This window comes from Eumetopias jubatus, unplaced genomic scaffold, assembly GCF_037043125.1.
Source record: "Eumetopias jubatus isolate StellerSeaLion01/CBP00866 unplaced genomic scaffold, mEumJub1_p1.0 scaffold_1, whole genome shotgun sequence".
Classification (NCBI taxonomy): Eukaryota; Metazoa; Chordata; class Mammalia; order Carnivora; family Otariidae; genus Eumetopias; species Eumetopias jubatus.
Genome location: NW_028274807.1, coordinates 198965235 through 198979097, shown reverse-complemented (window position 1 = coordinate 198979097; position 13863 = coordinate 198965235). Strand labels below are relative to the sequence as shown.

The 13863-nt window shown below is 60.0% G+C and overlaps 1 protein-coding gene across 8 annotated transcripts in view; it reads right to left on the bottom strand.

Moving 5' to 3' along the window:
- CACNA2D2 (calcium voltage-gated channel auxiliary subunit alpha2delta 2) overlaps positions 1–13863 on the bottom strand; it is a 138857-nt gene that overhangs the window by 22177 nt on the left and 102817 nt on the right. For all 8 annotated transcript variants that reach the window (XM_088022146.1, XM_088022144.1, XM_028124464.2 and 5 more), the window contains exons 4-5: positions 7469–7528; positions 109–153 (exon numbers count right to left, since the gene is read on the bottom strand). In XM_088022146.1, the coding sequence (XP_087878272.1) occupies positions 109–153; positions 7469–7528 (105 nt within the window). The remainder of the gene's footprint in view (positions 1–108; positions 154–7468; positions 7529–13863) is intronic.

The following is a 13863-nucleotide window of genomic DNA, read 5'->3' as shown; positions in this document are numbered from 1 at the left end:
TGGGAGAGCGCTGAGACCTCACACTCATTTTACAGCTGAGGCTACTAGCCAAGGGACGGTGTGGGGCTCTGGCAGTTCTTCTCCCCCCAACAGGGGTAGGGCACTCACCAGCTCAGCGTCGGCCTTGGCATCATAGTACAGGATATCTTCCTCCTGGTGGGAGAGAGAGACCTTGACCCTCACAGCTCCTCACAAGGCTGCTTGAGGTGCAGCCAGGGTCCCCGCCCTGAGGCCCCTGCCCGGATCCAGAGCAGCCTTGGGGAGGGCTGGCTGAATTAGGCCGGGCATGCCCACCCCCGCCCCAGACAGACACCCCCTCGGGGGCCCTCACAGGCTCCAGGGGCATGTGGTGCCCCAGGTTGGGTGGGGCCTCCCTGGGGCTCCCTGACTCCAGGACCGCTGAGAGGCGGGGTCAGAGCCAGCCTGTGTGCAGAGACTCTGGCTGAGGCAGTACCGGGGGAGTGAAGAAGATGGGAAAATAGAGCCGAGTCTGGGCCAGAGTGAAATAATGACTCGACACCGCATCTTCCAATTTCTTCTATTAAAAAGCCTGCTCATTACGGGCATGTACTTATTAATTATCTGTGATTTGTTGTGAAATGCAAGGGGGTTTACACAACAGGAGCGGGAGAAAACAAAGCCTGGCCCCCGCGCCTGCCTCCCCGGCCTGCCGAGCCTGCTGGTGTGCGCCCCGCCCGTTCCGGCCTCGCCCGCCTGCGCGAAGCCTGGGTTCTTGGCCATCTGCGCGTCATAATCACTGGCCACCCCGGGGACCCGTAACACAAACGGGCTAATTTCATGTTTAATGATCTTTAATCAGAACTGAGCATGGCTGACAGAGGCCGCCAGAAGGTGAATCTGGTGCCATCAAGTGCCACTGGCTCTGGGGGGGCCACCCCACTCCTGCCCCTATGGGCTCTAGGGTCAGGACACAGGAGAAGGCCGCTGTCTGTGGCACCCTCCTCTAGTGCTCCTCGGTGCTGTCTTCTACCGCAAACACCTGGTGCGTGGCCCTGGCAGCCTGTTTCTTTGTGGTCGAAAATGGGGGTGTTGACCAAGTGTGCTCCCAGCAAGCACAGAGCCAGCACTTACTCTCTGGGGGGCAGAAGTCACCTTGGCCACCCCTTTTGCTGTGTGACCTCAGGGCCGCACTGCTCCCTCTCAGCTCCGGCTCCTCAGGCTTCAGGGAGGGGGCTTGGCCTTGGGGATTGCCCGGGTGCTGGGCCTGAGGCCATAGTTCGAGGTGGTCAGTATGGGGGCTTGTTGTGGGGACAGTTGTGAGTTGTCTCCCACCAGAGGTCTGGGGGGTAGAGGCCATGGCTGGACCCGTAAACACAGTCCGAGCATTTCTGCAACATCGACTCCATGCCTGGCACCAGGCTTGGGCAAGACCACAGCAGCTGGATGGATGGAAGACCGGAAGCGACTTTGATTGCTTTGGTCACCAGAGGCATCTGCTACGTCCAGCGCTTCACACGTGCTGGGTTACGGGGCGCCTCCGGGAGCCCTGCGACCCTCCCCCTCAGACAGATGAGGACACGGCAGGGGTAGGAGGCTTCGCACCCATGCTCCAACCCGCCTTCCCGTTGCATCTCCAACCTTTGCCACACCACCCACCCGGCAGCAGGGCTGGAGCCCAGGTGGGCGCAGGGTGGGGACCGGGGGCTGGGGCCCAGGCTCCAGGGTGCTCAGCCTTCCCTTGCGCCCAGCTCCGACCGAAGCACATAATGAAAGCTGACATTGCATCAAACACAATAAGGAGTTTCGGTTGATGAAGATCATTCCTGAACACACAAACCCATTAAACCGAGGGGGAAAAAATATCAATTCAACACACTCGCTGGCAAAAAGAAAATGTGATTTGTTATCTAAAAGGGGGTTATCAACACGGCTCTGATGCTCTTTCCCTCCATAATGAAAACAGGCGGGCATGGTGGGAGGACTGCAGATTAGAACATGAGGCTTCACTCGCCAACTTTTTAGGCAAACCTCCCGCAAGGACAGGAAAGGGCATGGGCGGGGGTCGGTAACTCTGGGGCCCCCAGGAGACACGCGCTCCTCTCACAGGGCCGGGCTGGGTGGGTCCCGCCTGCATTCGGGCCACCCCTGGGCAGCTGCCCCAATGGCTGCCTTTGTCTTTTTGTCCTGCTGGTTCATGGTCTCAGCAGAGGATCAGGTGCTGGTGGTATCACTGACACAGGGGAGATGTGTCATACAGGAGGATTCCAGGGCCCTGCAGACAGTGGGTGAGGCTCAGGAATCTGTATGCAGTCCTTGTCCCTACCTCTTCTACCTTGAAAGGGCCAGGCCATGCCCCTTGCTTGGTAGAGAGAGGATTAGCATGGGATGGTGGCGGGCAAGGTCACATGTGTGAAAATACATTGTAAACACAACTGTGGTCTCTATGCTTGATGTGGTGTGGAGCTGGGGGTGTGACAGAATGGGGCCATCAGGGTTAGAGTGGGAGGAATCCCTGGAAAGGCCTCTGTGTGCGCAGGGCCCCGTGTCCACCATTACGTCCTGCCTTGGTTAGACCACAAGGAGCGATTCAGGTACCCAGCGATTACATGCAGGGGCCTTGGCAAAGGGTCTTGGCCTCAAATCCTGACCTGAACATGTGTGCTCTGGGATCCCAAATGGTGAGTGAAAACTGAGCCTGAAGCCTCCAAAGTCCCTAGTGGCCCCAGGACTACTCCTGGGGGTCACCCCCATCTCATCAAGGAGGCAAGGGTGCCTGTTAAATCCTGTAGCCTCGGTGAGGCTTTCCTTCAGGGTCTTGATTTCCCACTTGCAAAGGTGGGATGGCCATGCCCCCACCGAGGGCGCTACAGAGGCAGGGAGCTGGGCCTCTCCAGGCACTGGGGGCCAGCCCTACCTGTGGGGGCCCTTATGTTTGCAACTCCAGTCCTGGGAGGGGCTGCAGGGTGGAGGAAACCCTCTGGTTGGGGAGAAATGGGCATTATTAATGTCTGGGGTCCACACCCAACACCCCCTTCTGCTATTTTAGGGGCCATTTTGCTCAAACTTGGCAGGGGGTGGGGGGAATCACCCTTCTGAACTCACATTTCTCCCCCTTGTGGATTTCTGTATGACAGACGACACATGAAGGGTGGGGCTGGGGGGCCTACATGGCCTTTGTATAGACGACACATCACATACCCTCTCCTTAGCTGGAGCTGAGCCCAAGAGAGAACGCGAGGGGTGCCGGCAGGTGGGAAACAGGGCGAGGAGGTGAGCATGGGGTAAGCATGGGGAATAGCAGTTGGTGCCTATGTCTGGTACTGTGGGGTACAGTGAGGATGCCTGGCCTTCCTGCCCTGGCCCGTGGCCAGCTCAGCTCAGCCAAAAGGACTGTTTTCTGAGAGAGCCGTCTGTCGCCGGCGTGGCAGAGAGGCAGGCAGCAGGCCTGATGGCTGGGGCAGACCTCAGGCCAGGGAGGCCACCTGTCCTGTCCAGCCGGCTCCTCTGGCCTGGTCCAGCCTTCACAGTCTTCCTTTTAGGTTCCCAGACAGAGCTACCTCTCCCATCAGACCCCCCAGGGTAGGGCTGTGTCTCCTGCTTCAGACTCCCCAGGGTAGGACTGCTTCCTCCCTTAGACTCCCAGGGCAGCACTTTGTCCCCTACAGGGCCAGGTGTCGGCACTGAGGCCCTGGGGCCGATGGCCTCTTCCGCCTCTTCCACCCATCCCTGGCCCAGCTCCTCCCTGGTGGAGGTTCAGACAGCAGATAATGCTGGCACAGTGTGGTGCTGGGCCAGGCACGGTGTCCAGCAGGTGGGCCACCTTCATCTCCCCTGAGTGTTACGGGCACCAGAGCACCTGCTGCCTGTCTGCAGGGTCATGTGAGGTGCTGCCTCTCACGAGGGCCATGGTTTCCCTGGGGTCCAAGGGCTGTGGCCAGGCTGTGGTTCCCTGCGTCTGCCATAGCCAGTGTGTGGGGTCATGGCCTGAGACTAAGAGGGGAGCAGGGGGCCTTCAGGTCCAGACCTCTCTCTCTCCCCCGTGCCATCTCTGAGCCTGTCGACCTCAGGATCCCCCGAGTGCCTGGGATGTAGCTATACCACTGTCCACTTCTCAGAGGGTCTGCATGTAGACCCACTGTGTGCTGTTGCCATAGGGAGGACCATACCCTACTGATCACACAGTGGATTCCATGTGCCAAGCATCTCCTCTGTGCCCAGAACTGCCGGGTGCCATTCTCCCCATCTCAGAGGTAAGAAGACCAAGGCCCAGCTGCTCTCAGCCCACCTGTCCACAGGGCGCTCGGCTGGGCACATGGACAGGTGGTGGACAACATTGAATCAGGTCCGACTGCTTCTGGCCTAGAGGAGTCCTGAGTGGGGCAGATAGAGGAGTCCACTGGGATACTGGCCTGGGGCAGGCTGCACTGGGAACTGTCAGTGTTGGGGGCTCCCAAGATGGATGCTGGGGGCCGTGGGGGCCAATCCCGGGCTTGGGACTCAGAAAGAGGAGCCCTAGGGAATTAACTGGAGAGGGAGAGGCATTGCCCTTTTGAAGGAGGAGGGCAGGGCATTCCTGGGCCAAGGCCCGGCTTGCGTAAAGGGCCTGAGTTTGACACTGGCGTTTCGGCTCTCCGGAGCGCCACATGGAGGAACACGCTCCTTATCTGTACCTCCTGAAGGTCATTGGGAAGGACACGGTCTCAAGAGTGGGTAGTGTGCCTGCAAGCGACAGAGACACCGTCCTTTTCCCAGTCTCAAGTCCCCGTATCCCCCTGGCATGCACAGTCCCCACCTGCAGCTGCCGCCAGCCCCCACCCCCCTGCCCCCCCGCCCCCGGCAGCCCAGGCAGGGTGGGCTGGCTAGCCAGCTAATGGGCCCGCCGTTAGCGCTGATGCCTTTCAGCCAGGCAGCAGGGTGACTGCAGGGCTTCTGGGGAAGAGCGGGGCCCTGACCCCGCAGCTGGGAAGGAGGGGGTGATTCTAGCTCCGCCCTGCCCGAGATACGGACAGATGAGCAGCCGGACGGACTGAGCAGGAGGCCCGGTGGTCACTTCCACAACTGGGGGCATCCCAGGTCGAGTCGAGGGGAGGGGCCTGGCCAGAGCCCGCTCCTGCCTCATCTCAGGACAGGAGCGCACAGGGCCGAAGACGCCCCTACACTGTCACCACCTTGGCATCTCTATGCCCTGACGTGTGCAGTGGCCCTTTCGCACACCAGGCCCGGGCCAGCAGGCAGCATCAAACACCAGAGTCCTTTGCCAGATGGGGAAACTGGAGCCCAGAGAGGGGCAACCCCTTGCAGGGCCCCGCGGGGACTCGGTGTGCAGGGAGCACATTGTCTCCAGCAGCACCCATCTCAGCATCCCCCTGATGCCCCTGAGACCTTGGTGCCCCTTCCTGGCAGGCCCCCGTGGTGCCCACTCTGGCCTGGGGTAAGCTAGTCCTGCCTCAGGGAGTAGCTGAAAATCAGGGGTCAGGAGTCTGGCTGGATGATCCTTGTAAAGTTTGGGTTTTCTGCCGAGTCAGGAAAAAAAAAATAGGTTTGAGGCTAAGGCGGCCTCTTTGTCTTCTTGTCTGGGCCTGGACTGGGAGGGAGAGAAAACCAGGCTGAGGGCGGGTCTTTTCATTCCCCTGTTCCCTGTTCCTTCACTCACTGTCCCATGTCTGCTCTGCACACAGTCCTGGGTAGGGAGGGAGGACACAGATATGTCAGGAACAAAGGAAGGGCCAGAGTAGGGGAGGCGTGCGGGGGGGGGTGGGGTCTTAGATGGCCAGAAGCTGGAGGGGCTGACGGACTGGGCCATGGGGGTGGCCTCACTGGGAAGGGACAGACAAGCCGGGCCGCCGGGAGGAACAGAAGGCATTTGGGCAGAGATCAGGAATGGGCCTGGAGTGAGGTGCTCAGCATGGCTGGCGCAGAGGGGGAGGTGGGTGAGGAATGAGGTGGCCAAGGGGGGCAGCAACAGCCCGATCAGGGCTGGGCCTTGAAGAGGAGTCGCCCGGGTGGGTGCTGTTTTACTGGTGGGAGCGTGATCTGAGTGGTGGGTGGGAGCACCGCCACCATGCTGTTCCTGATCAAGGGGCTGAGGAGGCACGGGGACCCCGGAATGGGTGGTGGTGTTGGAAAGGGAGGGAGAGAGAAGGGTGAGTCCTGAGCTCCTGGGGAGGCGGGGTCTGTCCAAGGAGTCATCCACTCATTTATGTGTTCACTATAAACAATCACCTGTTACATCCAATCCCACCTGAGCTCCCTGAGGGTAGCATCCAGCACCCACCAGGCAGCAAAGGAAGGATGCCATGGGGTGGGCAAGGCAGGGCAGGACTCAGGATGGCCTGGCGGGATGGAGGCCAGGGATGAGGAGCAGACAAGTTCAGGGGGCCTGGATCATAGGCATGAATCCCCTGGGACCTGACAGCCTGGCTGTGAATCTCTGCCACCAACAGGTGCCTCAGGTAGGTCTAACCACCCTGTGCCTCAGTGTTCTTATCGGTTTAAGTAGGGATAATAATCCACTGGCCCACCAGATGTGCAAGACCCAGAGCTGGAGCGGCAAGGGCCTACCCCACCTTATTAGGCCGCGGGTCCCCGCAGGCAGCCCTTGGCGCCTCTCCCCGTGGTTAGCACAGAGACCCCCAGGAGGCATGGCTCAGATGCCTGGGCAGCTGTGGAGGACACACGAGCCCTGCTAACTGGCCTGGTCCCTGAGGGTTCCATCATCCCTGGCATTGGGGGTTCCCTGAGTCTGGGAGGAAGCCTGTCTCAGTTTACCTTCTGGCTTACGGGGACCCTCTGAGATGCTGGCCTGCTGGAAAGGGTGCAAGTGTGTCCAGCCCCAGCCCAAAGCAAACACAGCTGCCTGCATTTGTGAGGGCCACCTGCGTTTGAGACTGGCAGTCAATGAGGGTTCCCTTCCTTCCCCCACATTCTGGGCCCTTCTGCCCTCAAGAAGAGACCTACTACCAGCTTCTCACCCCTCTACTCCCTTGGCACCTGGGCTCCTTCTGAGCTCTCTTAGTGGAAGGAGAGTCTTCTGTGGCTGTGACAAGCCTGGTCCCTGATCCCAGCCGGACAGCCTCCTGGAAGACAGGCTGCTGTTCAGGGAAGTCCCAGGAAGGGGACAGAGTCCCCCTCTGGCAGTGACTCTTCTAGGTCAGTGTATTACAGTCTGAAAGGTCCTGGAGTCAAGGGACTTCTTTGCCCTAGGGTCTCTCCAGAGTCTGGGCACATCCTTAACCTCCAAGGCAACACCAACTTTGGGGAGCATCACTTTAGAGTGACCTGTCTGCCCTTGGGGGACCCCACAGCTCCGCTAGGGTGAAGTGAGAGGTTCATATCTGCACCCTGTGTCCCAGCACCAAGGGGAGCCTCAAATGTTTGCTGAAGGTGGGACTGAGGTTCCAGGCTCTCCTCCAGTGAGTCTGGGCAGCGCCCCCTCCCCCAAATTCACATCTACCCTTGCCGGGAGTGGGCAGGTCATAGGGGCTGGGGCGGGCACTGTAGTTCTTACCTTGATGTTGTCCTGCCAGCGGTGGGCTTTCTGGAAGCTCTCTGCGGCGTCGGCCAATCTCTGAGGAACAGAGCACGAGGAGGTCAGAGGCTGAGGAAGGCCCATGCCCAGCCCCAGCCCTCTCCATCCTTAGTGTTCCCTGGAGCCAGGCTGGCTCAGGGACTCCCTTGCCCCATGCTGCCAGACCCTCCGGGATTCCTTGGCCCCAGACCTTTCCCAGCTTGCTGTGTGGGCCCTTCCCCCACCCACAGCTGGGTTCACATAGGACAGATGAAGCCTGCACAAAGTGACCTGAGTGGCATCTCCATGGGACTCCCTGTACTTCAGCCCAGCCACAGCTCCTGCCCACAGGATGGCAGGGGCCCCCCCAGGATGTAGTAGGACCCAGGCCCTGGAGTCAAGCCCCGTTGCCCCTCTACCTCGGACAAACCAGTGTCACACCAGTGCCAAGAAGAGGCCCTCCCTAGTCAAGGGTGAACTGCCACAAGGGACAGGCGTGCCTTGCTGATGCGTCTTTGCCACCAGCTGCTCAGGGCTCGGCAGGAGGTGCCCTCAGCACACCTCCCACACCCAGGCTCACTACCACTCTCCCCGTCCCAGCTTCCTGAGTCCCTTCCCAGCATGGCTCTCCAAGCCTCTGTCCACACAAGCCTGGCCATCCTTTGGGGCTGGTTCCTGCACTCTCCTCCATCACGGCCCCTCTGCGTGTGAGCAGGCCTTCTATCCCACACCCTGTTACCGCCATGCCTGGCACCAGACTACGCTGATATGCAGAGATGTGGCGGGCCAGCCCTGCCCTCTCACAGCCTAGAGGAGGAAACAGACACAAAACTGGGTGGAACCACCAGTGCAGGAGGAGCTGAAGTGCTTCGAGGAAGCTTAGTGCTATGGGAACTTGGGGCATCAGGGAGGGCTTCCTAGAGGAGGTGTTGGTACTCTGCCACCCTCAGGGCCTGAACCCCGGCTGCCCAGAGATTCTTATTTTGTGCCTCTGTGGGTCCTGTCCCTCCAGGAACTCTTGGGACCCCTAAAGATGGCCCTCTGGGGCCTCCTGCAGAGCTGAGTGCAGTGAAGTCCTGTTAATCATATTGATGACTGTCACCACGAACTGGTCACTTGCTGCATGCTGAGCCTGCCACCAGGCCAGTGACACATCATGTGTAGCTCTCTCCACTCATGCCTGGCATGTCTTCCTCAGATGAGGAGACCCAGGCATGGAGGCAGTAAGCAGCCTTCCCAAGGTCACAGCGTCGGTCAGGCTGGGGCCCTGAGTCTGGCCCAGCCCATGATCAAGGTCTGAAGGCACCTTCCATGGGCCCACCATGCCTGTGAGGGACAGGGCAACTCTTGTGGGGGAGGGGCTCTGGTCTTCCACCCCTGCCCCACTCCATCCCACGGGTGCAGCAGTGGGTCCTGCCTTCTGGCCTCCAGCCCTCACTCAGAAGGCCCTGGCCTCTTGGTGTTTAGGACACACACTCCCATCCATCAGTCCAGGCCTGGGGTGGCATGTGGGCCCCAGAAGGGAGGTTCTAACAGAGCCTGGCAGCTGCCCATGATGGGGAAATGGGGGTCGGGACTCGGGAGACTGGTTTTCTTCCCTCCCAGCACAGAACAGGGTGGTGATGGGGTATGGCCTATGTTCTCTGGGGCAGGACGTCACCTCGGGCAGTTAGAGGGGCTGCCCAGGACCATCCTCACTCCCACTGGGCCTAGCTCCCCCTCTTCCTCAGGCCAAGAACAATGAATGCTGGGAAGACTATGAGGCTGGGGGTCTTGGGGACAGGGTAGGAAAGTCTCTCTTGTCCAACCCCCTCACTTCACAATGCTGGGCCCCTCCTGGCCTCCAGTTCCCTCTCCTGCTTCCCCACCTGATCTTTGTAGGTTCTCTTCTCTGCCCACCTGTTATGCAGTGCCTGCTCGGGGCGGCCCACCCCACCCCCCTGACCCAGCTTCGGGGACCACAGGCCTCTCTACTCCCAGACACCTCCCATATCTTGCCTCCAACCCCGGCCCCTGCTGGGGTCCTGGACACCTTCCTGGGGTGACCCTCAGGCCCACTGGAGCGCATCCCATCCCCTCCTGGAATGAACCCATCCATGCTAGACCCCTGCCACTTACATCTTACCCCGCTATCACTGAGATCACCTACTGTCCTCCCTCAGGCTCCTGTGTCCTCTCTCGCCCTCTGTCATCTCTTGTCCAAATGCGGATCCAATCTGGCGGCCACCCCCTGCCCCTAAGCCCTTCAGCAGCTCCCTGTGGCTCTGCATATAAAAGGCAAAGCTTTCTTGAGGTCCCGAGGGGTCCACCTGCGCTTCCATCTTGGGGCCTCTTAGCCTAAACTACAAACACCCCTCCCCTGACCCCGACCCCCAGGATGGGTGCGGTCCCTGATTTGCAAGGCTGCAGGGTTCTTTTGCAGAGGACATCGCTATGTGATATGCATGCACAACACTTGTTATTGCAGTTAACTGAGCACTCCTGTGCTAGCTGAGCACCTGCGCTGGATGAGAGCACGAGAAAGCCTAGGGGCAGCTCCTGGGCCGCACCTCGAGGGGTGAGCCTTGGACAATCTCTTCATGCCCCCTTTCCTTCCCTAGTGGCCTGCTACCTTCCCGGGGACCCCAGACCTTTCTCAGAGGGGGCCTGAAGCCCATGTGGGGCTCCACTGAGGCCGCTGCCCTCCACGGGGGATGAGGTGTGGGCAGGGCGTGGGGATAACCAGATCAGGCCTCTTGCCTCAGGAAAGTCCCAGGGCTGATGGGGCTGCAAACACCAAACTGACACCAGCTGAAGTCTCCAGCTGGGCCGCGGCCTCTCCTGCACCCAGCTCCCTGCTGGCCAGGGGGCCCAGCTGCTTCGGCCTCTCAGGGCTCAGCTCCGTCCATGGGATGCACAGGCCCAAGGACCAGGGCTCCCTAGCGGAGCGGCCACAGTGAGGGAGACCCAGGGAGGGGGGGGCCCCGGCCCCTAGCCTCCTCGAAGTCCCACGGGCTCGAAGGCCCGGGTCAGCCCGCTGACTCGTGAATAACGGAGCTGCAATAGCCACAGCAAAAGGATTACGTTTAATCCTCAGTAACGATCAAGCCATTATTATTTGTTCGCTGTTACAGATCAATCAGCCCATCCCCGGGCGCTGGACGTGTGGAAACTGCTAAACACACAGGCCCGGTGGTGCAGGAGGAAGGGTGGAGGCAGCGGAATGGGGGTGGAGGGGGCAAGCTGTGGCTGCTGGAGGTCCCACCGGGTCTGAGGGGGTGAGGGGAGAGGCCCACTGGCATGCCTGAGGGGCCCTGGGCAGCGATCAGAGCCTGGACTCCCAGAGCCTCGGAGCCCGGGCCTGGGTTCAAATCCTGGCTTTCTTGAGTAAGTGGCTTCCCCTCCTGGCCCTCAATGTCTTGTCTGTAAATTGGGAATAGGAACTGTACCCACTCAGAGGGTGAGTAGGTTCTTGGCAGCCCCCTTGCTCTGACCCCCAGGAGCTGCCCAGAGGGACCAGTCCCCTGGGGTGTCTCTTGCTGGCTCCAAGCACGAAAGGCTTTTGCCCACCTCTGGGTCATCCTCTGTTATCCACCTTCTGCCTGGGATGTGGTCTCTATCACCTCAGTCAGCCCCCTCAGACTGTCACCTCCCCTGGACGCCTTTTGCCCTTGCCCAGCCCGAGGGCTCCCCTCCCCTGTCTGGCACTCAGAGCCTCGGGCTCCTGTCTCCACAGAACCCACAGCCCTGCTTAAGGCTGTCTGGGAGATGTGCTCGCAGCCTCACCCTGCCCTAAGGTGAAGGGCATCCTCCTAGCGCATCCCCCCTACCTCTCCTGGCTCCTTATGACGGCCTCCGGGCAGGCAGGATGGGGAAGGAAACTGAGGCCCAGAGTTGAAGACAGAACCACCTCTGCGTGGGCCCGCAGCTTGGTCCCATGTCCAAGATACTGCCTGTCTGGGGGGAGATGTGCTCTCTTCTCACCCCTCAGCCACCGGCAGCCTCTGATTCTCCTGCTACCAGGCCCCTGCACATTCTGCTTTTGTGTCTCATCACCTAGACTCCGCAGCGGGTTCGTTCCCTCACCCTTGAGGTGTTAGCCTAGACCTTCTCCTCCCCCTAACCACTCCCTGGACCCCTGCCAAGCCCCCATCTGTCCCCATCACATCTCCTTGCTTTCTGCCTTGGGCTCTGAGCTTGGTGAGGGCGGTATCTGGCAGCTGTTAGCTTTACAATAACCTGGCCCCTTGCGCACAGTAGGTGCACAGTGAACATCCACGAACTTAAGGTCAGAGTATCTCTGAACCTGGGTGGAGACCTGGGCAGGAGTCTGGCTCTGCCAGCCAGCTGTGTGACCCCGGGTGGGTGGCTTACCCTCTCTCAGCCGCTTTTCCTCACCACAGCGTGGAGTAAAGGTTAGGGCGGCCCATGAGGGTAACACTGACCCTGCTGCAGAGCTGCTGGTGTTGGCCGGCCTGGCCCGAGATGTCCCCATCGTGGCCAAGGCATTGGAGGGAACCATGGCGGGACCACTGAGCAGGGCTGCTCATGGCCAAGTCCATCACAATAACAGCAGGCATTTCAGAGGCAATTATCAGAGAGTTTCACTTAACAATCAATTTCCCTCAGCTCCGGAAACCGTTCTCACAGGAAAAGGCAGGAAAGAGGAGGACTGGTGGTGTGCTGGGCCGGGGACGAAGCTCCCCTGCGGAGTAGCCCCTCTGCAGATGCCTTCAAATTTCACTAAGTGAAAAGTCTTTCCCTTGCTGCGGAGCCGGTGCCCTCAGATGAGGGGCCTGGAGCCGCGGTGGGTGCCCCTCAGAGGCCAACAGCTGGAGGGTCCAGCCCCTACCGCACGCTGGGCGAGGCGGGGCTTGGGTGTGAGGGGGCTGGAGCCTCAGGCTTCTCCCTTCTCTTTGAGGGCCTACTCCTCCCCCAGGGCTGGGTGCCCCGCTTCTCCTGAGCATCCTCCTCTCACCCCAGCGCTGGCCGAGCCCGAACAGGTCTGGGGAGAGCCTGCCTATCAAACAGGCTTTGTTTCGTGCTGCCCAGAGGGAAAGATCGTATGAGGTGTTTGGTCTTAATTAGTGATAGCTACTCCCTCTTCCAAGAGGATACGATAGGCTTAGGATGAAAGGCCCTGAACCCATGGGGAGCAGGATATTGAGATCTGGGCCACTGAGGGCTGAGCCTGGCAGAAGCTGTGATGGGGGGGCCCTGAGGTGGAGGCTGGGGGCTGCAAAGTCCTAGCACCAAGCAGATGCCCTGAAAACACTGCCCGAGGGTTGCGAGGAAGGTAATGGTGACAGATGACACCAGACCCCACCCCTGGCACCTCCCCTGGGCCAGGGCTTCACTGACTGACTGGTGCAGGTCATCCAACCACAGGAGGAAGACTGGGGCTCTTCTTCACCCTCCCCATTCCATCCCTAGCAAGCCGCTGGAGAGGTGGAGTCTTCTGTTCCCCCCACCTTTTACAGGTGGGCAGACTGAGGCTCAGAGCATTAGTGCCACCACCCCAGGCCCCTGGTGGGGAAGTGGTAGAGGGGGTATCGACCCAGGTCTATCAGCAGCGTTGGACAGTGAGCCTCTCAGGGACAGATCAGGTCTGGCCACATGGGTCTGCTGCTTGGGCTCAGATGCCCCCTACTCCCCCAAGAAGCTGTTCCTTTGTCCTTTCCTCAGGAGAGTGGATCAGTAACTGGCTTCCCAGATGCTGCTCTGAGCCCCCTCCCCCAACCCTGGAGTCACTGGGCCCAGCCCTCGGCGGGGGGGGGTTGAGGACCAGGGTGTCCAGCAGCCCCTGATCAACCCAGCCTTGCCACCACCGCCACCCTGCTTCCCTCGTTGCGTGCGGGCCCCATATTAGCTCTGTATTGTGCACTGATAGATACTAAATACAGATTTCCAATTTCCAGAGCTGTTATGGTCTAATGAGTAAATAATATACATATTTAAAACTGTCTAAAAACATATCTGCATAATTAAAATATCTGCATAATAATGAAGCAAGATGCAGCTTAGCAAGGAGGCAGCTAGAGCTCCGGGGCTGACAATAGGGGTAGGTGAGCAGCTGGGGTTGGGGGTCATGGCCCTGTGGCTCTCTTCCTTCCTGCTACCTTGGCCCGAGTGGGCATTTGTCTGTCCACCACCTGCTCCAAGCGGGTACACCCACGGTCGGGAACCAGGAGAATCCCAACTTGGCCCCGTCCTTGTACAACCTGGGGGGGAGGCGCACGCGTAGACCGACGGTACCCGCCGCCTGAGCGATGGCAGCCTCAAGGACTGACTGCCACCATCTGCGTCACTTGATGTGCTCAGGGCTTTACGGGCACAGCCCCGTTCACCACGACCTTCCAAGGGCAGGTCCTGTCCTGACCCCCCAGCTTTCTGGGTTCTGAGGGGTAGAGAGAAAC